Below are 25982 nucleotides of genomic sequence, written 5' to 3'. Positions count from 1 at the left end.
AGTTGTGTTGCCTCTGACTGAAGAAAGTCCGGAGAGCGAAGCTTAAAAGAGAGAGAGCGGATGACGATGGTGCAAGATTATGCCATGCGGGTCCTATTCAACTGACTACATTATCATGTGGGTCTCATGCCATGTTAGAGGGATATAGAAGATAATGGAAAGCCGGTACAATGTCCAGAGTCATCCTGAAAGTGATTTGTATATCGTGTTTCGCACCATTTACATTATATTGAGTTGTTAATTTTTTTCCAAGAGTGAGTAGCTCTTTAGGCACTGACAAAATTTCGGCGGGTCGACCCCTAAACCTGCGTCTTGCTAACAGTTTGGAACAAAAGCAAAAAAAGAAAAACAATTGGAGCAAGGACCGTCTGATCGGTGCCAACTCTCGATCCAGCCGTCCACTGGAGGAAGGTACCCATCTTCATTTGCTCGCCTCGCCGCCGCCACGCTCCCCCGTCCGCTCTCTGGCGCGGCGCAGCCGCCTCTGCCCCGCCACCTCGCTGCCCGCCGTACGTGCACCTCTCTCCTTCGCCTCCTAGCTGCCGTCTCCACCTACCCTCTCTCGATTCCCCCTTCCAGCGAGTGAGCCACCAACCACGTAAGGGGGAGAGAGGGAGATGGTGCTGCGGCGGGCGGCGGTGGAGTCCCCTAAGAAGGTGGCGGCTCTGGTCGACCTGGTTAACCTGCCGACGGCGCTGCGGGAGTTCGCCGGGGGCCGGTCCCAGATGTCCCACCTCTCCTTCTTCCTCGGCGTCTGGTCACACATCAAGAACAACAACCTCCAGGTACATCCTTCTGGCTCCACCTGTTTGTTTGGTCGCCTCGGAAGTTAATCACGTTAGGTTTAGTACCCGGAATTAGTTGAGCGTCCCTGTTATCACGGAAGATTTGGTACCTGCCCTTGAAATTCCGTTTCCATTTAGTCAGCAAGCTAGATGTTCTCTTGTTGCTGGTGAACTTCACGCATTTGATCCAACTCAGCTAGGATAGGAATTTGCCGAATAAGACATTCATACGACCAACTCAGGTAATGGCCGCGGCTTAGTTGGATCAGAACCACCTGCAGTGTTAAGTCTGGGCTATAGCTCAGTGTTCTAGGATCTGTCGGTGTTTCTACTTTCGGGGTATTGCTTCCCCTGGAGGCCTGCACATCCTTTTCAAGGCCAACTGTCCATTGTTCTCTTTGAGGTTTGAGCAGGCGCTTCTGTTTTTGTTGACTTCATATCTAACATGAAGAAGAAGACATCATCTCTCTCCATATATATCCAGGCCATGCGGTGATACAGTTAGTTGGGTGGCACCATTATTGCCATCAGTTGGACTTGAGCTACATTGCAGAAAGTAGTTGTGGCTCCATCTTCCATTTAGGTACCTGTTTAGAACCGTTTTACACTAGATAATCGCCAATAAAGTCATCTTGAGTTTGACATGTTGTTTGTAAGCCTAGATGTGGCACTGCTGCATTCTTGAAGGAGTTCTTCTGTCATGCTGTAATATATACTCCCTCTGTCCCAAAATATAGTGCGTACTAGATTTTTTTCTAAAGTCAAACCTTTTAAACTTTGACCAAATTTATAGAATTTTTTCTCAAAATCTAGAATACCAAATCATTACTGTCAGATTCATCATGAAATAAATTTTCGTATTGGACGGAGTGAGTATTTAAATCTCATGGCTCTCAGCTATAAAACCAGGTTGAATCTTGGTGAATGGCAAGGCATAAATTAAAATTTTAAGGTCATAGCTTTGTTTCGCACAATTTTTGTTTCAGAGGAAACAGAAAACCTGTTAGCTTTTCACCCCTGTCAGATGTACCATGATATTCATTTAGAGGGTGCTTGGATCCAAGGGACTTATTTTAGTCTGACTAAAAATAGTCTCTTTAAGAGGCTAAAGTTCCAAGCACCCCTGACTAAAGAGGGGCTAAAACTAGTCTTGAGACTAAAATGTTTTAGTCAGGGGTACCCCTACTAAAATGTGGATTAGTCCCCTCTCTCCTCATTTAACTCCTCTCCTTTAACACAGGCGAGTTCTGGATTGGAGGGTTTGGAGGATAATAAATGCTCATTAACTTGATTTTAGTCTCTTTAGTACTCCCTCCGTTTTTATTTAGGCTGGTCACAATGGGCAAGAACATAGTCTAGTAACTTACACACTTCCCTAGACTATGTTATTACCTCCACAGTGGGTAGAAACATCTATGTAGTGTCATGCAACAATGTATTTATTAGGTTATAGACTCATTGTTTCTTGGAGTGTGTGATGTTCCGGTAACTTAGCTAGTTACCACAAGCACTCTCTCTTCATTAAATATGTGACACATAAGCAAAGTTGTATTGGAGTGTGTGATGTTACTCCTAAGTTCCTCCCCATTGTGACCAGCCTTAGTTCGCATATTAGCTTTGGTCAAAGTCAAGCTTTACAAACTTTGACCAAGTTTATATACAAAAATATTAAGATATACAATAACAAATCAACAACATTAGATTTATTACTAAATGTACTTTCACATCGTATAGATTTATTATGATAAATGTCTAAATGTCTATATTGTTTTCTATAAACTTGGTCAAACTTTACGAAGTTTGACTTCAGTCAACTCTAATATGCGGAGTAAATAAAAACGGAGGGAGTATTTGGATCCAAGCATGGGTGAGTCTAGCAAGTTTTAGTCCCACTACTTTTAGTCAAGAATACGTATCCAAGCACCCTCTTATTACTTTTCATATGGATATGTGATTTCTACAAGTTGTTTACATTAAATTACTCTGATTTGCAGGACCCGACCAACAGGAACATAGTAAACTGCGATGAGAAGCTGAAAACTGTGCTGTTGGGCAGGTCTAAGGTGGAGCTCTCGGAACTCCCAATGCTTGTCAAGCTACATTTCCCAAAAGTTTTCAAGTCGTAAGAATAATAAGCTGTCCTTTACAAAATCTCCATGCATGGCTGATGTGTAGACAACATATGAGTCCTCCTAACCTCTTTGGTACGTGTGTATTTTTCAACTTTTAGTAGCTTCAGCTTGTGTCCAGATGAAGGAAAAACATGTAGTACCACATAGTTGCTTCCTGTCTCTCTTGGCATATTGTGTATTGAACTTGAACTGAATTTGGAAGGCGGTTATTGAATGCAAGGCCTGAAATTGTTGGTTAGATATTCCTATCTGCCCGGCAAGTGGAGTTTAATGATGATAGCTTTCTCTTTCTTTTGCTTTTGTACGTGAGCAGTCGAGCTGTCGTCCCTAACAACTAGGGTACTTCATTAAGTCTCATTAGAAGATATACGCTCAGGGCCTCCTTAACTTTGCTACTACCCAGAGTGAATGGGGTGATGGTACGCTTAAGGGCATCTCCAATATGTTGTATGTTAGTCTTGTTGGTAAAATATCTATGTCATCAACCAACAAGCTATCATACAACTACTCTAATGAATTGTATTCAAGCTATCCAATAGATGGTGAGACAATAAATGTGATTGCTCTCTATTTCACCTTGGAGCTTGTGAAAAGGTTGTTGGTTAATCTACATACAACTTTGCTCTCTCTTCACATTTAATACATGCCACATCATCACTATGTTCTAGGTGGCAAATTTACCAACACCTATCTCACGACTGTTGGAGATGCCCTAAGCAGGTGATGCTATGCTAGATGTAGAAAAAAACGTGACATCCTTGTGCAGACATGTAAGTCCTATGTTCATAAACAAAATTTATTGGCAATCAAAAATATCTTTGTGAATAAATAGAATTCATTGACCATAATGATAGCACTACTAATTTCTCTAGGCAGTGTGCGAAATTGTTGATATGAGCAAATTTGTTGGAAGTAAAGGTTTATAAAGAGAATACAAACTGCCAAAAGAAAGAAAGGAAACACCTTGTTTCTCTAAATAAATAGTGTGTGTGGAATTTTTTGTATGAACAAAACATTATCGGTAGAGATTCTGCCAAAAGGAAGAAAGAGAACACCTTGCAGGTTCAAGTTTGAGTAGTTCAACTAGACGCTTTTGGCAGCAATCATCAACTCACTACGATTTTTTTTTTCTTGGGGATAAAATGGTAGGCTGCGGTTATTCCAAAGCCAGGCTGAAGTCTGAGAATTGTTTTTTTTAAGAAAGTCTTAGAATTGTTTGGTAAATACTCCGTCCGGTGAAAAATGTACATATAAAAAATTAAGATAAATTATGAAGTGAAGTAAAAAATACATTGAAAAAGTGCCAGCCACCATCTTTCTCCTATTTAATTATCCAACCCCAATGAGCTAAATACATGTAAAAGTTAAGAAGATCATGCGTAGAATGTTATTGGTCTTGATTACCGTGTGATAAGAGAGAAATATTTTTTTCTACTTTAAAGTAGACTTTTTTGTGGACAAATTTCAAAGCCAAATGTACACTTTTCACCGAACGGAGTAAGATGTGAGCAGCAGCATCACACCAAAAACTCACTACCATATTTATATGGACTTGACTACTGTTTTTTCTTGTCCACAGCACATAAACTCATATCTTCCTCGGATCATCTTATATTATAAAGCTGTCTAAAATAACATTATAAAACTATCTTGCAAAAAAAAATAACATTATATTTCCTCCGTTCCCAAATATTGTCTTTCTAGACATTTCAAATGGTTACGATATACGGATGTATGTAGACATATTTTAGAGTGTAGGTTCACTCATTTTGCTTCGTATGTAGTCATTTGTTAAAATCTTTAGAAAGACAAATATTTAGAAACGGAGGGAGTACAAAACTAACAAAAGCTTTCATTTACAGTCCATTGCGTACTACATGTACACATGGTCGATCGCCATGGATCAGTGTAACATGATGTATCGTTTTCATAGAGCATAAACACGCACACACAACATATACGGTCATCCCTCCATATATTGTCTTCTCAACCGAGAAAACCGAACTGAAATTCAGAGAAATACATGAAGCGTGGTGTTCATGACTTTATCGGCAAGCATATTGTACATCCTCTCCGTGGGATGGATGGCGTCGAAGAAGACGTACTTGTTGGGGTTCGTACATAGCAGCGAGGTGCTCAGGCTGCAGAAGTAGCCGGCCTCGAACATCCCCGTCCCGCAGCACCCTCGCTCTGCGTGCTCAAAACCTGCAAGATCATCATCATCATCATCATCATCAGAAATTGAATAAATTTGGACAGGTAAAGTCACTGCATAACTAGTCAGGAATGTGAAAGGGACTACTACTAAGAGTCTAAGAATGTGTACAGAGAGAGAAACAAAAGTCTGAACGGACGTTAATTCAATGCATGATGATGCCACGCACTGTGCGTGCAACTGGAGGTGGTGCATGCAACAGGAGACACGGCATGTGGCGCCCATGCCGTGCTTCCCGTTGCAGTGGTGCAGTGCTGTGCACCATCAATCGAAACGATCGAACGATTGAGCGCAGGGCATGAATGCATCCTACCAACTCAGAAAAGCGAGCTCGGCCACGGCCATGCATGCCGGAGTTGATCGGCTGTGCATGCATGGCCACGCGAACTGCGCACGTACCGTAGTCGGCCGGCTTCCTGACGACGGCGTCGAGGACGTCGTAGGTGTCGGCGTAGACGAGGTGGAGGCCGGGGAGCTCCTTGTTGAGCTTGGGGACGACGGCCTGCTTCAGCTTGGCGTTGAAGCTCCGGGCGACGGCGTTGTACTCCTCGTTGCACTGCCCGGGGTCGCCGCGGTTGCCCATGCGCTCGGCGGGGAGGCAGCCCATGGGCGTGAGCCCCGTGAAGTCCATCTTCCTGCCGCCGAGCGCGTGCACGGCGCGGATGGACGACTCGGCGAGCCCCAGCAGGTACGCCTCGTACTCCGCCGCCGTGTACTGCATCCGGCGCTCCGGCAGGTTGTAGTAGTTCTCGATGAAGTCGTTGGTGCCGATGCTCCAGATGTAGAGCGCCTCGCGGATGATCTCCTCGCCGCGCGCGTCGCCCTTGGCCAGCTTCAGCCGCAGCTTGTACTCCTTGAAGTACTCGAGCTGCTCCGCCATGGTGATCACGGACAGGATGCCGGCGGTGGCGTTGTCGAGGCCGGTGGAGGCGGACGCGAAGGAGACGCCCGCGGCGAGGTCGTCGATGGTGAGCGTGGTGTCGAGGTAGGCCGGGATGGAGGCCGGCAGGCCGAAGGCCTCCGAGATGAAGTCGGTGGCGAGGCGGCCGTTGGAGAAGCGGCCCGTGGGGTGGCCGTCCGCGAAGTCGAGCCCGTAGGGCCAGAAGTTGCTCCGCGCGATGGTCGGGATGAAGTTGTTGTTGCCCGTGTCCACCGAGGAGTCGCCGAACACGATGATCGCCGGCACCTTCCCGGCAGCCGCCACCGCCGTCCCCCCGCCGCCGTCGCGGAGCACCAGGAGGAGGATCAGCCACGGCAGGCACCTGTGGAGCGACGACATTGATGGCTAGACTAGACAGGCCGATCAATCTCGTTGGAAACGAACGAACGATCTTTCTTTCTCTTGTTGCGAGCGTTTGGTGCAGGACAGGAGGTTGGTGTCTGTGTCGTCACGAGATTAAGGCGCCGAATGGACGTACTGTAACGCCGCCTGACTAACTGGCTGCTCTACGTATCGCCGGCGACAGCATGTATATATAGTGGCACTGAGACTGTGGTGGCGTGGTGTATGCGGGCGATGCCACGCCCGATGTGGCAACGCCCCCGAGAGCGATGGGCCGTTTTCAGGCCTTGAGGAGCTCGATAGGTTCAGCTGCATGTGAGGCGCTTAATTAATTCGGACCGCATTAAAATCGCACGTTCCTCTGTGCGTGGCTTGCCTTCATGATGGTCACAGTGGGGAGTAACTTATAGTAGTGTCACGCATATAACACTAGTCTAAGGGCCTGTTTGGTTCCAAATAAGTCACCAACTTATAAGTCGAAAAGTAAAAAAAGTAACTTATTTTGCCAAACAAACCTGACGTATAAGTTACCCAACTTATAAGTCATAAATTGCTCCATCCCAACTTAAAACTTATAAGTTACCTCTTTTTGCGTGGGTCCCACCACCTGCATGATGTTGATTGATGTGGAAAGATGTGTCAGGTGACTTATAAATCAGGTGACAACCAAACAGACGTGACTTATAAGTCATTAGTTTTAAGTCACCTGACTTATAAATCGGGTGACTTATTAAAACCAAACAGGCCCTAAGTTACTACCTCCATAGTGCAAAGTAACATAATACTTCCTCTTTCCATCTATATAGGGCCTAATGCATTTTTTAAGACCGCCTTTGACTATTGACATGATTAATAGTACATGACATGCACAATGTGAAAATTATATCATTGAAAGCTCCTTTCACACACGAATTTAACGGTGTGCTTTGTGTAAATTGCATGTCATATATTATAGCTCTAATATTTGGTCAAAGTTAGCCTTGAAAAACGCATTAGACCCTATATAGATGGAAATAGGGAGTAGTAGTGTCATAGATGACTACATTTATTACCTTATAGACTCATACTTTCTCGGGAAGCGCTATGTTACAGTAACATATTATGTTACTTTAAATACCTCTCTCCTTATTAACTATGTGTCATATAAGCAAAAAATATTTGAAGTGCGTTATGTTACTACCTAAGTTACTCCCACTATGACTAGCCTCATGGAAAAGCGCGCGCGAGCAGGAGCAGCTGATGTAAAATGGCGCTGATGCCCCTGTTGTACGTACGTATTTATGGCCTCCCATTCTCATTTGCTTCCTATTTCCAAGGTCTCGATTCTTTTGACGTACTAGTACCCACTCCCGTGTATTCCGTGGTTACAGTGTAGAGATACACCGTAGTAGTATTCCCTTCCTCCAGGTGCATAGGGTGCCTAGTGAAAAGAGAGTAGCACCTTCAGAAAATCAGGATGAAATAGTTTCTTCAGGTTGAAAAAACAGACTTTCCAGAGTTCATCACCACATCAGGTGAACCAACCCACGGTGCCTTGTGTCACTCCGATGCGCGGAGAGGCATTTTCAGTTTTTCCATTACTGATCAAGGCCGAGGCGGGACTAGCGTCGTTCATATTCAGAGACGAGGTTGGTGAATTTAACGCGGCAACATCCCCCGTGGGAGGAGCATGTCGCACCTGCTCGCTGAAGCTATTGCAGTCCTTGATGGAACCACACGCCTGAGGATTCCAGTCCAGTCCAATGTGATTCTCTTCAAACGGCGCAGATGTGGAAAGAGGCACTTTCCTTCGCTCGGGATCGGAAGTATCCCCAATCTAGGCAGAGATCAAGGGGCTCAGTAGAGGTTTTGTTGCTTTTATTTAGAATAGACTGGACTGTGTCACATCTTGATTTGTGCTAATCAGGCATCCTATGAGGATCGCCTTGTAATGTGGGTGGGTACACCTAGCCTGCCGACTTGCATAATGCATGATTGTGAATCCGCTCATCATGAACTAAAATAAAAGAGTTCTTGTTCGGCAAGAAAAAATAGCGCCACCAATCGGGTTTAAATATGAAATTCAGACGGACACAACAAGCCAAGGCTCCGCTGGAAAAAAAATCAGGCAACTGCCAGCACGGGCTGCCAATGCATATTAGGAAGCGCGCAAGCGCAAGGTCTCGATGGCCATAGGAGTGGCAGGCTGGCTGGAAAATCGCGTGGGCTGCCAACAAGTGCGGTTGAGAAAGCGCAACGTTTGTTGATGGAGAAGCTGGGTCTTATTGCGTCGGAGGAGGAGATCTCGCAAGACAACCTCGAGCTATATGCGGCTTTGTTCAAGGACCCGCTGTCGCCGAAGCAGATCGTTGCTCTCGCTGCATTGTTCGCCATCCATCCAATTGCTAGAGGAGCTCATGATGGTGGAGGCGAGGCTGTGAGTCCACAGCTGTGTATCGGCGGTTCCTGTGGGCTTGGCTCATGTTAGAAATCAATGCACGCTTCTTAGTGTGTAATGTGCGTGGTGTTAATAACCGACGCAGTGGGCTGTGGTTCATGACACAGCTAGGGAAGCCGCTGCAGCCGTAGTTGCTATGGTGGAATCCAAGCTCAATATTGTAACCTCACAGATTTTAATGAGAATTCCCGGTTTGGAGTACGGTGACTTTGTTCCGTTGCCGGTGGTGGGCACCCACCGAGGGCATCATCGTGGCATGGCATGCGAGCGATGATAAGCTCCTTACGACCAGGGTGGACACATTCTCTGTGTCCATAATGCTAGAGTTGTTGAATGGGGATAGTTGGTGGTTGTCCATGGTCTATGGCCCCACGGATGAGAGATTGAGACCTGATTTTCTTCAATAGCTTCGGCTCCCGCTGGAAAGTTCTGTAGGGTCATGGTGTATTGCGCGAGATTTCAACATCACCTTGAATGCTACGGATAAAAACAATGCACGTATCAACCGACTTGCAATGAATGGATTCAGGTAGTTGGTTAATAACCCCGAGATCTCCGAGGCGCCTCTCATTGCCGGTGTTTCACGTGAAAAAATGAGCGTGAGAGCCCCACGCTCGTCAAGTTGGATCGTTGGTTTCACTTGCTCGAGTGGGAGGAAGCGCATCCTCATGTTTGCTGGTGGCTCAGGCTATGTCCATGTCGGACCATTGCCCAATGTTGTTGAGCACTAATGTTGGCATGCTCACTCAATGGCGGTGCTAATTCCAAAGTTTTTGGACCAAACTTCTGGGTTTCATGGTAGAAGTGGAGAGGGCTTGGGCTGCTCCCATGTTCAGGACCGAGAAGATGGTGGTTCTTCAAAAAAGCTTGCCACGGTGGCTAAAGGCTCAACTGATGGAGTGCCCATTCGGTGGGTAACATTTGCGAGTAGCTTATGTTGGACAACGTGATTGTGCCAAGGCTAGCCTAGAGACAAGATGAGAGGGATCTCAGCGCCAAGGAAACATGGTCCAAGGTTGATCTCAAGCGTAAGTGCCTCGGCTTGGCATCGTTGCATCACACTATCGCCAGTCAAATATTGTGCACCACAACCCCGAATGAGGGGGCTGCCAATGCAAAATTCTTCCATGCGCACGTGGCCAAGAGGCGATGTCGCAACATCACGTTGAAGCTGCGAAGGGCATGGTTCTTTGCACAGATCAGGAGGGTATGGAAGAAATGGCATACAACCACTTCATGCAGATCCTTGGGATTGCAGAGGAGAGGGGATGCTCGATCAACTTTGCCGAGCTAGATCTAGCCACGGAGGACCTTTCGGACTTGGAAGAGGCAATGATGGAGGATGAGGTGTGGGAGGTTGTCAAATCCTTGTCGGCGGATAGGGTCGCGGGTCCAGATGGGTTCACGACGCAGTTTTACGAAGTGCCTGGGATATCATCAAGGTGGATGTGGTGGAGGCTGAGGGAGTCCTGGATTAAGGGCTCCTTGGGCGTCCGGGCTATGTAACATGGGCCGGACTGATGGGTTATGAAGATACAAGACATAAGACTTCCTCCCGTTTCCGGATGGGACTCTCCTTTGCGTGGATGGCAAGCTTGGCGTTCGGATATGTAGATTCCTTCCTTTGTAAACCGACTCTGTACAACTCTAGGCCCCTCCGATGTCTATATAAACCGGAGGGTTTAGTTTGTAGAGGCAAGATCAATCATACAGGCTAGACTTCTAGGGTTTAGACACAACGATCTCATGGTAGATCAACTCTTGTAATCCTCATATTCATCAATATCAATGAAGCAGGACATAGGGTATTACCTCCATCAAGAGGGCCCGAACCTGGGTAAAACATTGTGTCCCCTGTCTCCTGTTACCATCGATCCTAGATGCACAGTTCGGGACCCCCTACCCGAGATCCACCGGTTTTGACACCGACATTGGTGCTTTCATTGAGAGTTCCGCTGCGTCGTCACCAGTGTGCGATGGAGGAAACGTCTTGCCCCATCCTGGGCAACGTGCTACGTGTTATATAGCAGGGGCGCAATAACCCTGAGGCGCATACATGAGTTGGTTGAGAAGATAAGAGAGAATCAGGATACAACTTGAGGAGAAAGAAAGCAAGAGATAGACTTGGTTACAACCGAATAGATATCATATCCTAGCTAAACTACCTCCTGAACTATCTCTGAAGATCCTCCTCTGTCATGTATATGTGTAATGCGCCATGTATGTTTAACACCCCCCTTAATCACAACTTCATCAAGTTGAGATTATGTTTAAAATTTTCAAAGCTTCTCACAGGCAAAGCCTTTGTAAATCCATCTGCAAGCTAATTTTTGGAGTGAATAAAGCGAATATCAAGTTGCTTTTGAGCAACTCTCTCATGAATAAAGTGATAATCTATTTCAATATGTTTTGTCCTTGCATGAAAAACTGGATTGGCAGACAGATAAGTTGCACCGAGGTTATCACACCACATACATGGAGCTGGTGTGTCCTTTATGCCTAGTTCTTTCAGCATGGACTTAACCCATATAATCTTAGTTGTAGCATTCGCCAGTGCTTTATACTCTGCCTCTGTGTTGGATCTAGAAACAATGGCCTGTTTTCGAGCACACCATGAGATTAGATTCGGTCCAAAAAAGATTGCAAAACCACCAGTGGAGCGTCTGTCATCCAGGCATCCTGCCCAATCTGAGTCAGAAAAGGCACTAACAAGATTTGAAGATGACTTGCTGAATTCTAGACCAATGTTCATAGTTCCTTTGACATATATCACTATGTGTTTTGCAGCAGTAAAATGGACATTAGTAGGTGCATGAAGAAACTAGCACACTTTGTTGACAGCAAAAGATATATCAGGTCTGGTCAAAGTGAGATATTGAAGTGCTCCTACCAAGCTCCTGTACTTTGTGCTATCTTCTGGACTCAAGAGATTACCTTCTGTGAGAGACAGCTTTTCTGAGCTAGATAATGGAGTAGGTGTTGGCTTACAACCTTGCAGACCAGCCTTTTTTTTACCAAATCATATGCATACTTTTCCTGAGAGAGATGAAGCCCACTTGCATGTTTCTTCACCTCAATTCCAAGAAAATAGTGCAAGTCACCAAGATCCTTTAGAGCAAAATATGCACTCAAATCTTTCAACATTCCTGTGATTGCTTCATTTGATGAGCTTGTCACAATGATATCATCAACATATATCAAAACAAATATGCATGTGTTGGACTTGTTGTAAATGAATAAAGAAGTGTCAGATTTGGATGGAATAAAGCCAAGTGCTTGCATTTTATGACAGAGACGAGAGTCCCATGCTCTCGGTGCTTGCTTCAACCCATAAAGTGCCTTGTCAAGTTTACACACATAAGAGGGGGAATTTTTGCTTTCAAACCCAGGAGGTTGCTTCATGTACACTTCCTCTTCTAGAACACCGTGAAGAAACACGTTCTGTATGTCTAACTGTCTGAGACTCCAGCCCCTAGAAACATCAATAGACAAAACAAGACGGATGGTTGCAGCTTTAACAACTGGACTAAAGGTATCCTCATAGTCAATGCCATACCGTTGTTTAAATCCTTTTGCAACGAGCCTAGCCTTGTAGCGGTCAATAGTTCCATCAGATTTTCTCTTGATCCCGAATACCCACTTGCAATCAATTAAATTTTTACCTTGCCGTGGAGGAACTAAGTGCCATGTCTTATTTTTCCTTAGAGCTATGTACTCTTCATTCATTGCTTTCTTCCACTTTTCATCACCACGTGCTTCTTCTAGAGTATGAGGTTCACTTGATTCACCTGTAGAACAAACCATGCCATATTTTGTTACACGTTTGTAATTAACAGGTTGTATTACTCCCTTTTGTAGTCGTGTATGCCGAGGAGAAGTGCCCAGATTTTCAGCCACAGATGATCCCGCAGGCTGAATAGGAGTTTATGCAGGGGCCGATCCCGAGGACGATTCGTGCGCAGCAGCAGCAGATTCTGCCCCGCTCGGTTTTTCTGTGGCAAGGGGCAGTGGTTGCCCACGTGCAGAATCCACAGAAGATCCGACCGCAGCAGCAGGTTCAGCATTGCCACATGATGCCGAATTAGCCTCGGGTCTGACGCCGGTCGTGCGCACGCGTGGATCGATGCTGGATCCCGCGCCAGCTTCGGGCCCCACACCGGTCGGGCGGACCGGGTGCTGCCGCTTGTAGCACACCGGTTGGCCGGTGAAGCGTGCACCGCCCATGCCAACCACATCCTGACAAGTGGTGGATGGCGATTGGTGCGGAGGTGACGACGCGCCGCAGCCCGTGAGCGGTGGCCGCGTGGGGCGCGCCTGGTCCGAGGCGGGCGTGTGCGCTGCTGGCGCCCCTGGCGCATCTGCCGCTGCTGATCCCGAGGCGGATCTGATATGCTGCAAGCGAACGGATCTCGAGGGGGATTTGTCTCCAGATTCCGGGCACATGAAATATGGTGCTAGTGGAGGATTTTCTTCACCATTTTCTTCTCTGATTTCGCCATTTTCCTTGCTGTTTTCACCTGTAACACCACAAGGCTCATGCATATCATCAGTAAGAGGGTTAGTCAGTAGTTGATCATCACTATTGTTTCCCCCTTGATCAACACCGGAGAGATGAGGAGGCAAAAGAAGAATCTCTTGGCGAAGAAGAGCACTGGCGTTGGGGTGAAGATCAGCGAAAGGAAATTTGGTTTCATCAAAGACAACGTCGCGTGAGACATACACATGGCCAGTGGCAACGTCGAGGAACTTGACACCTTTATGTTGGGTGCTATAGCCTAGGAAAACACATTGTTTGGAGCGAAACATGAGCTTTCGATTGTTGTATGGGCGAAGATTGGGCCAACAGGCACACCCAAAGACACGAAGAGATTTGTAGTCGGGTTTAACATGGAGAAGTCGTTCTAGTGGTGTTTGATTGTTAATGACACGACTAGGAAGCATATTTATGATATGAACGGCTGGGAGGAAAGCCTTATCCCAGAACTTGAGGGGCATAGATGCGCCAGCTAGGAGGGCTAAACCAACCTCAACTATGTGCCTGTGCTTGCGTTCAGCAGAGCCGTTCTGTTGATGAGCGTGAGGGCATGACACATGTTGTGATATGCCAAGGTTTTGGAAGAAGGAATTAAAATTTTCATATTCCCCTCCCTAGTCCGACTGGACAACAATGATCTTACTATCGAATTTTTGTTCAACGAGAGCTTGAAAAGTTTTGAAAGACTTGAAAATATCGGATCTTTTCTTGAGAAGATAAATCCAAGAAAATTTGCTGTAGTCATCTATGAAGCTCACATAATAATTGTGTCTACCAACAGAACTAGGAGCAGGGCCCCAAACATCAGAGAAGATTAATTGCAAGGGTTTGGTAGAAACACTAGTAGATATGGGATAAGGCAATTGATGACTTTTTGCATGTTGACAAGAATCACAAATAGTTTCAAGATCACGCTCACCAACAAACGGGAGCTTATTTTTCCTAAGCAGTTTTCCAACTAAAGAGAAAGCAGCATGTCCTAATCTATCATGCCACTGTGTTGATGAGAGTTTGGCAGAACCATAGGCTTGTTTATTGAATCTTCTACGCTCTGGAATCAACGGGTAGAGCCCTCGAACGCATCTACCTTGATAGAGCACTTTCTTCGTTGCCTGATCCTTGATCAAGAAAAAAATAAGGATGAAACTCAAGGAAGACATGGTTGTCAATGGCAATTCGATGAACAGAAATGAGATTCTTGTCGGCACTAGGAACTAGCAAAATTTTCTTTAGATGAATTTTACGACGAGGGGTACTAAAAAGTGAGTGACCAACATGACTGATCCTCATACCTTCGTCGTTGTCAGTGTAGATTTGATCCTTGCCCCGATATTTTTCTTTCATGGTGACCTTCTCGAGCTCGTTGGTGATGTGGTTGGTAGCCCCACTATCAACGTACCAGTTCGTGTCAACACCGTAGGAGCCGTCTGCATCTGAAACAACCTTGTCCTCGTCTTGGGAGGAGTCGTCATCTTCATCGTAGCGGTACCAGTAGTCCTTGGCTGTGTGCCCAAGCTTGCCACAGATCTGACAGCGGGGCGCATCAGGACGGGACTGGCTGGAGCCGCCGCCGCGGCGAGGCTTGGAGTTAGTGGAGCGGCCGTTGCGAGAGTTGGAGGAGCCGCTAGAGTTGTTGTTTCCTCCTGACTGCCCCTTGTTGCGGGGAGATCCACGCGAGCGAGAGCCGCCACCACGACCACGAGATGCGGCGTTGGCCGAAGACTTGAAGCCGCCGGAGGAGCTGTGGAACTGGGCCATGCGCTGGTCAAAGTTACTCAGCATGGCATAGAGCTCATCGAGGGTGACGGGCGTGACGCGGGTGTCGAGGGCGGAGACGAGCGGCTGGTAGTCGACGTCGAGGCTGTGGAGGATGTACGAGATTAACTCGTCGTCCTGGATAGGTTTTCCGGCGGCGGCGAGTTCATCGGCGAGGCCGCACAGGGAGGCGAAGTAGGAGGCGACCGATTGGTTGCCCTTCTGCGCATTGATGAGCGCAGTCCTGATGTTGTTGATGCGGCTGAGGGACTGGGACGAGAACATGCCCGCCAAGGCCACCCAGAGGTCGCGCGCCGTGGTGATTGCGGTGACCGCGACCAGCACCTCCTTGGAGAGGGTACTCAGCAGATAGCCAAGCACCTGTTGATCCTCCTGGACCCAAAGTGGGTGGAGAGGGTTGGGCTCAGAAGACTCCTTGCCGTCCTTGTCCTTGGTGACCTGGAGTCTGGCCGGCTCCGGCGTGGTGCCGTCGACATAGCCGAAGACACCGGCGCCCCGCAGGTGGGGTGTGACCTGCGTGCGCCATAGCATATAGTTCATGCAGTTGAGCTTCTCGGTGACCCGGCCATTGATGCTAGGTTGAGCGGCACCGGAGGATGAAGACATGTCTATGCACTAGATGCAATCAGGAGGCTAGATTGGAAGAGGAAGGCTCTGATACCCTGTGCGATGGCGGAAACGTCTTGCCCTATCCTGGGAAACGTGCTACGTGTTATATAGCAGGGGTGCAATAACCCTGAGGCGCATACATGAGTTGGTTGAGAAGATAAGAGAGAATCAGGATACAAGTTGAGGAGAAAGAAAGCAATAGATAGACTTGGTTACAACCGAATAGATATCATATCCTAGCTAAACTACCTCCTGAACTATCTCTGAAGATCCTCCTCTGTCATGTATATGTGTAATGCACCATGTATGTTTAACAACCGGAAGGTTCGATGGCTCCATCAATCATCTACAACAACGCTGCCCTGGGGGAGGTTTTCCTCCCCGGTCAGATCTTTGTGTTCGGCGGCTTCGCACTGCAGGCCAACTTGCTTGGTCATCTAGAGCAGATCGATAACTACGCCCCAGGTCACTAGATTAGCTTTGGAAACTTGGATTACGTCGCTAACATCCGAGGAGACTTGATCTTCCAAGGATTCACGACCCCAACTTTCGCTCTGGCCTTAGAGCCGGAGCGCGTCGCCAGGTCCGAAGACGAGATTTTTAAACCCGCCGGATGTAACACCCCAAAAATTTAACCAGGTTTTAGTTATTAAAATTTTGCCAAGAATTTAAAATTTTTGCCTGCAAGAATATATCTGTTGATTTCAAAACTTTTCTTTTAATATTAAGGAGTTTTTCCCAAGTGGATCCTTCCAAAGCATATTGGACTTATTTTCCCTCTCATTTAAAAACATCCCTCAATCAGTAGATTTATTTATAAAATTATTTCACCCTGAGCTTTATTCATTAAATGACTTGTTTTAAAATTTGGAGCTCTTTTTGAACTACAACCATTTGATAAATTCACTTAAAATTCCCACAAAAATTTGGAGATGTCATGAGATGTTTTTAAATCACTTTTATGCAAAAATATATTTCATTCATGAAATATTTTGAGCTCTACACTCAATTTTTCTTCTCTGGTCCAGAGTGCATTTTGCACTACAACCTATTTAAATATTTCTTTAAAACTTCTTCCAAAATTAGGGGAGGTCAGTAGGAGCCTATTATTTCACTTTGTGCAAAAACCTATTTATGTTCTTTGAAAAATTTGAGTGAATCAACCTCATTTTCATTCTGGACCAACTTGATGGTTTGTACAGCAACCATGTTTTTACTTACTCTTTGACCCTTGATTATTTCTCCTACTTGTAGTCCCCCATGTTAAACCCTTAAGTCCAGGAGCATGCACCTTTTGGATTAATTTTGGTTCATGAAATAATGTCATTTATTTCCTGTCCAGAATTGAAGTTCTGCAAAACTTGCACTAACAAGTTTGTGCTTTTCACAAACTAACCTCACCACCCTCTTGTACATCTAAGGAGACCCTGGTCTGGAGAATTTGGCCCCTCCAAGAAAAGCCTAGGTGCCTGTGGCATTTTGTCAAACACCTTAGGGGCATGATCAGTTTTGACATGATTTTTGTTTTGCACTGTGACCTTGCACCTCTGATCAAACTAGCATGTCCACTAGCATCTCAACTAGCCCTAGACTAGAACTGCTAATCCTCAGCTCCAACCAAGCCATCTAGCAGGCCACGGCATTTCGCCGAACAGATGGTGGGCGTGCTCTGGGCGCGCCCAGAGCGTGCGTTTGGCACGCCAGTGCGCTCGAGCCGCCGCGTCTCGCCCCGCACCCGTTCCGACTCGTTCCGGCCCTTGGCCAATAGCTGCTAGCACGCCACGTATCCCCCGCACCGCCACGCCACCCCGACCACCCCTGGCACCTCACAGCGCCGCCACCAGAGCCCTCTTGGCGGCATGCCCGCGGCCGCATCCACCACCGCCATGGGCAGCACCGCCCCGACCACCACAGCGCGCCAGCTCGCCTCCATGGACAGTGGAGCTTTCGTCGGTAGCTCCTGGAGCCGACCAACCACCGCCACGTCGCCCTGCATCACATTACGGCGGTCGCCGACGTTCTTATCCTCGGCCATCGTCGGAACCGCCCCCGATTGCCTATATAAACCCACTCCGAGCTCTTCATGCTGGACATGAACCCTCCTCGATGCCATATCAAGGCCCCTCTAGCTCCCATTCCTCCAGAGGCCGTCGTTCCCTCCATCTCTGGCAGTTTGGGCCGCCGCCGCCCTCCGGTCGATTCCGAGCAACCAGAGCTGCTTCCCCTCCATACTCTCCTCCATTAGCTCCAAATCTACCCCGAGAACCCTTTCCCACTTCCATTTTCACCCGGGAGCCACGGTATGCCGAACGCCATTCCCTCCCGAAGATTCCCCTCCGCCATGGAGGAAGGTGCTCTCACCCTCAAGCTCCCCCGCGCCCCAACCACTGCAGATGGATGCGGTTCCTCCTCCCGATCACCCCCATATCGCGAGCGCGTCGAATGGTGGCTTGTGTCGCCGGGGATCGCCGTTGGAAATGGCCCGTGTCTCTGTCGAGGCGCGCACGGGGGGGGGGGGGGGAAGAAGATGAACCCGACAGGTGGGGACCACCTGTCGGTGAGCCAACCCAAGCCACTAGTGGCGCAACCCGACCGATACGTTTTTCTCTGGTGGAAGCGTATTTCCGGTAAGTACGCGACCAATCTCAGAAGACGTAGTCCAGGCGAACCGTTTTCCGTTTTCTATTTTTTTTAAAAACAGAACTTTGACTGGTTATAACTTTTTAAATATAACTCCAAATGAATTAATTCTTTTTCCTACATCTCTCAAATATTGTCTAGTTTATTTTAAGATTTATTTGAAAAAAATTCAGAACAACTTTTTGCGCTGTTTTTATTTTGTGTGTTAATTCTTTTATATTGCTAAAATAGGATTTTTGGAAGAGAAGAGAAATGTTTCAAGTTTTGGAGTGCACCCTGCCTTTCCACACATTGAAGGCAAGCATTCTGAACCCCGGCATAATATTTTTGTGTGTTCGATGACACGTTTATAACATCACCTCACTTCGGAGAAACTTGTTATTTCATGTGACATGATCATATGCATGGGTGCATGTTATTGATTTCCATGCTGTTGGAAATGAACACACTTGTGATGATAATCACCCTCATGTGCCTTGCATGCATACCGGCAGGAACCCGGGAAAACCTCTGCCTTGGGTAGGCATGAGTTTGTCGCCGGTCTCCGTCGGGACGGTTATGTCTGGTATGGCATGGCCAGGTGATATGAGCGGTGACTCTGTTGGTTGAAATATATTCGTTATGCTAATCATGCAGGGAATACTTAAACCTCCTGAGTCGACCGTAGATCGAGTCTTGTTCCAGTAACCCCCATACTTGTTTCGTACTACCACTCGTCTCTACAGCAAGTAGAGTACGGTTCAGTAAGTTGTCAACCTCTTTCTAGCACACACCGTACAGAGAGGCCAGGGTGGAAGATACCGGTTGTAGCTGGTAGGCAGGCCACCTGGTCCGGGGGCATGGGTGTTTCCGGTTGGGACCGAGAGGGGGGCACCCCTTAGAGCGCGCGGTATAAATTTGATCCCATGCTACGCGAGGTTGTAGCCTCCCCACTTAGAGTTTTGCTTGACAGGTGTCGTGGGTGATTCCAGACACCGGTGAGTTAAGCTGGTGTGTGCAAGTTAGGTGTGTTTTCAACAAAAAGACCGTAGACGGAATTAGTCCCGATGGACTAAAGAAATCGTTACTCGTGGGTAAAGAGTACCCCCTCTGCAGAGATTAAACCTATTCGAATAGCCGTGTCCATGGTTAAGGATTACAGTCTGGGATGGGTCAGGTATCGGTCTTAGCGTCGGTCTTCGGAGGTGAAACGGTTAACCAGAAATGGAATTACTGCTTGTGACTTGTGATAACTATGATTATTATTATTATTGACTAACCCGTGATATTATTGTTATTATCGAGTATCTCTGGGATGGTCCTACCTCCGGGATATTCACTATGATTGTTTCTTTTGAAGCCCTTTATGTGGCGTCGCTCAGACGCCCGACTGTGGCATTTCTTTTAAAGCCCTTTATGTGGTGTCGCTCAGACGCCCGACTGTGGCATTTCTTTTAAAGCCCTTTATGTGGCGTCGCTCAGACGCCCGACTGTGGCATTTCTTTTAAAGCCCTTTGTGTGGTGTCGCTTAGACGCCTGACTGTGGTATTTCTTTTAAAGCCCTTTATGTGGTGTCGCTCAGACGCCCGACTGTGGCATTCTTTTTAAAGCCCTTTATGTGGTGTCGCTAAGACGCCCGACTGTGGCATTGCTTGTTATTTATTTCATAAATTTTAATACTACTATGTTATTGCAATTTTATAAATAACTTGCTTGCACGTATCCGAGATTTATTTATCTTTTGTGACTGACGTCATGAGCATAAAATATTTTTAGTACGTCATTGTTATATTATACCTGTGTTCATAATGTTTGCGAGTACATTCAAAGTACTCACTGGCTTGTCCCTGGCTATTGTCTTGGCCAGATTTTTCTTGCACGGAGAGGAGCGACGCGATGCCAGCCCCGGAACCCACTCAAGGGAGATAGCAGCCTCGCGAAGATAGGAGTTAACCTGGTCAGCTGTTCCTGCGGGAATTGGAGTCCCATAGACACTGATGATTCACAACCCGCTTCCGCCATCAACCACTAGAAACCATTTGTTGTACTCACAGGCCAGAACGGTCTTGTACTACATATTTTGTATTTTGCTTGGAATTTCTGTATCAAGTTGGAGCCTCATCAGCTAACAGTAATCCTGGGGCTGATGAGCACGACGGTCTTTTCTGGAAATTTATTACCCGGAAAACCCGGTCGCGACACCGGACTATCTGTGGCCACTAAGCCCAGTATGGGAGAGCCGGAGGAAGCAGTGTCGCTGGCAACCATCAAAAATCTGGACTCTTTCCCGGACACTGGCTCCGCACTCTCGGAGTCAGCATCGTGTGAGATCGACCGAGGAATCCCCTTCCCGCCGTACTCCATGGATTTTCTTCTCCCTGGCCAAACCTCGCCTTTAAGCGAGGCTCTGGACTTGATGCGATCCCTCGTCATTACAGAGGAGAAATGTCCGAACTACGCCCAACCCGGACTAGGGGATGAGAGCGGGGAATTTTACATCCCACCTAACACCCACTTCATAGCCACTGTCGAGGACTTAACTGACATGCTCGACTACGGCTCCGAAGACATCGACGGTATGGACGACGATGCCAGAGAGGAGCAGGCCGAAAACCTGCCGTTTACCGGACGTTGGACGGCCACCTCTTCGTATGATGTGTACATGGTGGATACACCCAACGAGGGTGACGACGATAATGAGAAAAATCCAGTCAAGGACAAACCTCCCGTGATACAGCCAAAACGCCAACGTCAGCGGCGCCACTCTAAATCACACTATGAAAAAGACAGCGATACCGGCACGAGAGACAACAACACTCCGGACGAGGCCAAAGACCAAGAAAACCCCGTCGAGCTAACCTCCGAACAGGAAGACCGAGAAGATGGGCAAGTTAGCCCTGATGAAGAGGCCGCAAACGAAGACTCGAAGGACAATAATTATCTTCCCCCCTCCGAGGATGAGGTGAGCCTCGGCGACGAAGACTTCATCATGCCTGAGGAACTTCTCGAGTAGGAGCGCTTTAAGCAATGGCTAATAGCCATTGCAAGGAGCCTGAAAAAGAAACAACAGCAGCTTCAAGCTGATCAAGATCTACTCAACGACAGATGGACTAATGTCCTGGCAGCCGAGGAATACGGCCTCGTGCGCCCAACCAAAAGTTACCCGAAGCGCAAACTGCTACCTCAATTCGACGACGAGGCACTTGAGCCCGTACTAGCAGCGCATAATGCAGTTGACCGGCCACCACATGGCCGGGAGAAATGGCAACTCAAGCCGAACACCGACCCATACTATCTCGCCATAAAGGTAGAGACCAAACGGCTCAGGGACACACATATGTGCGGCAGGACCTGAAGAATAAACCAGGTCCAACCAGGTCGATCTATGGATCGCGGGGGCGTGCCTTGACGCGCGAGGACGGCTATCAAGCCAAACATGACAAGCATAATCACGCCTGGGCCGAAAGCTGCAAACGGACTTCATCCGAACTACGTCGTGACCTGGCCCGATATAGAGGCACCGCACACCCCCTCTGCTTCACTAACGAAGTAATGGAGCATGAATTCCCAGAAAGGTTTAAGCCCGTAAATATTGAATCATATGATGGAACAACAGATCCCGCAGTATGGATTGAGGACTTTCTTCTCCATATTCATATGGCCCTTGGTGATGATCTTCATGCCATCAAATACCTCTCGCTAAAACTCAAAGGACCAGCTCGACACTGGTTGAACAGCCTACCCGAAAACTCCATTGGCAGTTGGGAGGACTTGGAAGACCCCTTCCGCGACAACTTCCAAGGCACATACGTCCGACCCCCGGATGCCGACGACTTAAGTGACATAGTTCAATAGCCCGGAGAGTCAGCCAGGAAATTCTGGACAAGGTTCTTAACTAAAAAGAACCAGATCGTCGCTGCCCGGATGCCGAAGCCCTAGCGGCCCTTAAGCATAGCATCCGCGATGAATGGCTCGCCTGACACCTCGGTCAAGAAAAGCTGAAGTCCATGGCGGCCCTCACGGCACTTATGACCCGCTTTTGTGCGGGCGAAGATAGTTGGCTAGCCCGTAGAAACCATAATGCAAGCGAACCTGGCACCTCCGAAGCCAAGAATAGCAATGGCAAGCCCCGACGCAACATGCATAAGCGTCGAAACAATAGTGACAATACTGATGACACGGCGATCAACGCCGGATTCAGTGGCTCCAAGTCCGGTCAACAGAAGAAGCCGTATAAAAGGAACAACTCGGTCTCTTCCATCCTGGATCGCATACTCGATCGTCCATGTCAGATCCACGACACCCCTGATAAACCAGCCACTCATACCCACCGGAGTTGTTGGGTCTTCAAACAGGTCGGCAAGTTAAAAGTCGAAGACAAGGAGAAGGGGTCGCAAAGTGAGAATGATGACAAGGATCCCCGTCCGCTGAACACGGGGGACAGAAGAAGTTTCCCCCCAGGTTAAAACGGTGAACATGATATACGTTACCCATATCCCCAAGAGGGAGCGCAAACATGTGCTCAGGGACGTCTATGCGATAGAGCCAGTTGCCCCGAAATTCAACCCATGGTCGTCCTGCCCGATCACTTTCGATCGCAGGGACCATCCGACCAGTATCCGTCATGGCGGTTCAGCCGCACTGGTCCTCGACCCAATCATTGATGGATTCCACCTCATGCGAGTCCTCATGGACGGTGGTAGCAGCCTCAACCTGCTGTATCAGGATACAGTCCGCAAAATGGGCATCGATCCATCAAGGATCAAGCCCACAAAAACTACCTTTAGAGGAGTAATACCAGGTGTAGAGGCCCACTACACGGGTTCAATCACATTTGAAGTTGTCTTCGGATCTCCGGGCAACTTCCGAAGCGAAGAATTGATCTTCGACATTGTCCCCTTCCGCAGTGGCTATCACGCACTCCTCGGATGAACCGCATTTGCTCGATTCAATGCGGTGCCTGATACGTCACCAACGTATCTATAATTTTTGATTGCTCCATGCTATATTATCTACTGTTTTAGGCAATATTGGGCTTTATTATACACTTTTATATAATTTTTGGGACTAACCTATTAACCGGAGGCCCAACCCAGATTTGTTGTTTTATGCCTATTTCAGTGTTTTGAAGAAAAGGAATATCAGACGGAGTCGAAACGGAACGAAATCAACTAGAGAAGTTATTTTTGGAAGGAAACACACCTGATGGACTTGGACCCCATGTCAGAAGATACGTGAGCTTCCCACAAGGGTGGGGGGCACGCCCACCCCCTAGGGCGCGCCCCCCTGCCTCGTGGGGCCCCCGTGGCTCCCCTGACGTGCTTCTTCTACCTATATAACTCCATATACCCTAAAACTTCCAGAACAGAGATTAGATCGGGAGTTCCGCCGCCAGAAGCCTCCGTAGCCACCAAAAGTCAATCGGGACCCTGTTCCAGCACCCTGCCGGAGGGGGGGAACCCTCATCGGTGGCCATCTTCATCATCCCGGCGCTCTCCATGACAAGGAGGGAGTAGTTCTCCCTCAGGGCTGAGGGTATGTACCAGTAGCTATGTGTTTGATCTCTCTCTCTCTCTCTCTCTCTCTCTCTCTCTCTCGTGTTCTTGAGATGATACGATCTTGATGTATCACGAGCTTTGCTATTATAGTTGGATCCTATGTTTCTCCTCCCCCTCTTCTCTCTTGTAATGAATTGAGTTTCCCCTTTGAAGTAATCTTATCAAATTGAGTCTTTAAAGATTTGAGAACACTTGATGTATGTCTTGCGTGGGATAACCGTGGTGACAGTGGGTTATTCTATTGATCCACTTGATGTATGTTTTGGTGATCAACTTGCGGGTTTCATGACATTGGGAACCTATGCATAGGGGTTGGCACACGTTTTCGTCGTGATTCTCCGGTAGAACTTTGGGGCACTCTTTGAGGTCCTTTGTGTTGGTTGAGTAGATGAATTGAGATTGTGTGATGAATATCGTATAATCATACCCACGGATACTTGAGGTGACATTGGAGTATCTAGGTGACATTAGGGTTTTCGTTGATTTGTATCTTAAGGTGTTATTCTAGTACAAACTCTAGGGCTGTTTGTGACACTTATAGGAATAGCCCAATAGATTGATTGGAAAGAATAACTTTGAGGTGGTTTCGTACCCTACCATAATCTCTTCGTTTGTTCTCCGCTATTAGTGACTTTGGAGTGACTCTTTGTTGCATGTTAAGGGATGGTTATATGATCCAATTATGTTATTATTGTTGAGAGAACTTACACTAGCGAAAGCATGAACCCTGGGCCTTATTTCCTATCATTGCAATACCGTTTACGCTCACTTTTATCACTTGCTACCTTGCTGTTTTTATTATTTCAGATTACAAATACCTTTATCTTCTATCCACATTGCACTTGTATCACCATCTCTTCGCCGAACTAGTGCACCTATACAATTTACCATTGTATTGGGTGTGTTGGGGACACAAGAGACTCTTTGTTATTTGGTTGCAGGGTTGCTTCAGAGAGACCATCTTCATCATACGCCTCCTACGGATTGATAAACCTTAGGTCATCCATTTGAGGGAAATTTGCTACTGTCCTACAAACCTCTGCACTTGGAGTCCCAACAACGTCTACAATAAGAAGGTTGTGTAGTAGACATCAAGCTCTTTTCTTGCGCCGTTGCCGGGGAGGTGAGTGCTTGAAGGTATATCTTTAGATCTTGCAATCGAGTCTTTTAGTTTCTTGTTTTATCACTAGTTTAGTTTATAAAAGAAAACTATAAAAAATGGAATTGAGTTTGTCTCATACGCTTCACCTTTTTAATATCTTTCGTGAGTATGATGGAAAGGATAATTGTGCTCAAGTGCTAGAAGAAGAAATCTATAAAATGTTTGGCACTAAATATTTGAATGACGAGCATGATTGCAATGTTGTTAGTATGAATTCTTTGAATATCCATGATAATAATGATGATTGCACTAGTTATGATGAAAATGTCTCCTATAAACATGTCAATTTTTGGTGAGTAGACTGGGTTTGCAAGTACACACCGAATAGGGAAGATAAATATTGCAAGAGGCATAAGTACTTAGAAACCAAATTGTTGCAAGAAGAGCTAGATGAATTTGCTGAAAAATTCAATATTTTTCACGCTCCTTGTGAACTTTGCAATGAACATGGTCATTTAAATCTCCAATGCAAATTGTTTCATGACCGAATCGTATCCAAAAATTGTGATAATTTGATTACCCTTGAGCATCATAAAGAGATTAGTCTTCTTTGGGGGTATGAGGAAATGAAATGTATAACTAAGGGTATTCCCAAGTTTAATCTTGATAAAGTTCTTCATTTTGATCTAGAGAATATTTATATGTATTGTGCGGTGAATTGTATTGAAAATCCTTATATTGCCAATTACATAAAGAAAATAAAACAAATAGAAGATGAAGAGAATACTAATGAAAGGGAAGAGACTTCCCAATATCCTCCTATTATTTCTTATGATGAATCAGGTAACGAGGAGGAGCCTCCTATTCAACCAATCTCATTAATAAGGAGCTCCAAAAAGAGGATTGAACCCACACATGATGTGGTGAAGAAGA

At 46.8% G+C, this 25982-nt stretch overlaps 2 protein-coding genes across 2 annotated transcripts; one reads left to right on the top strand and one right to left on the bottom strand.

Moving 5' to 3' along the window:
* The first annotated feature begins 391 nt into the window (after positions 1-391).
* On the top strand, positions 392-3155 carry LOC123106903 (uncharacterized). The gene is made up of 2 exons (XM_044528939.1): positions 392-785; positions 2780-3155. The coding sequence occupies exons 1-2, from the start codon at positions 618-620 to the stop codon at positions 2909-2911; spliced, it is 300 nt and encodes a 99-aa protein (XP_044384874.1). The 5' UTR covers positions 392-617; the 3' UTR covers positions 2912-3155.
* Positions 3156-4749: 1594 nt separating this feature from the next.
* Positions 4750-6598, bottom strand: LOC123103326 (GDSL esterase/lipase At2g04570). Its single transcript, XM_044524868.1, has 2 exons — positions 5532-6598; positions 4750-5122 (listed from the first exon to the last, which is right to left on the bottom strand). The coding sequence occupies exons 1-2, from the start codon at positions 6409-6411 to the stop codon at positions 4929-4931; spliced, it is 1074 nt and encodes a 357-aa protein (XP_044380803.1). The 5' UTR covers positions 6412-6598; the 3' UTR covers positions 4750-4928.
* Positions 6599-25982: the final 19384 nt, after the last annotated feature.

Source organism: Triticum aestivum, chromosome 5A (genome assembly GCF_018294505.1).
Source record: "Triticum aestivum cultivar Chinese Spring chromosome 5A, IWGSC CS RefSeq v2.1, whole genome shotgun sequence".
Taxonomy (NCBI): Eukaryota; Viridiplantae; Streptophyta; class Magnoliopsida; order Poales; family Poaceae; genus Triticum; species Triticum aestivum.
This window is presented reverse-complemented; position numbering and strand designations above follow the sequence as displayed.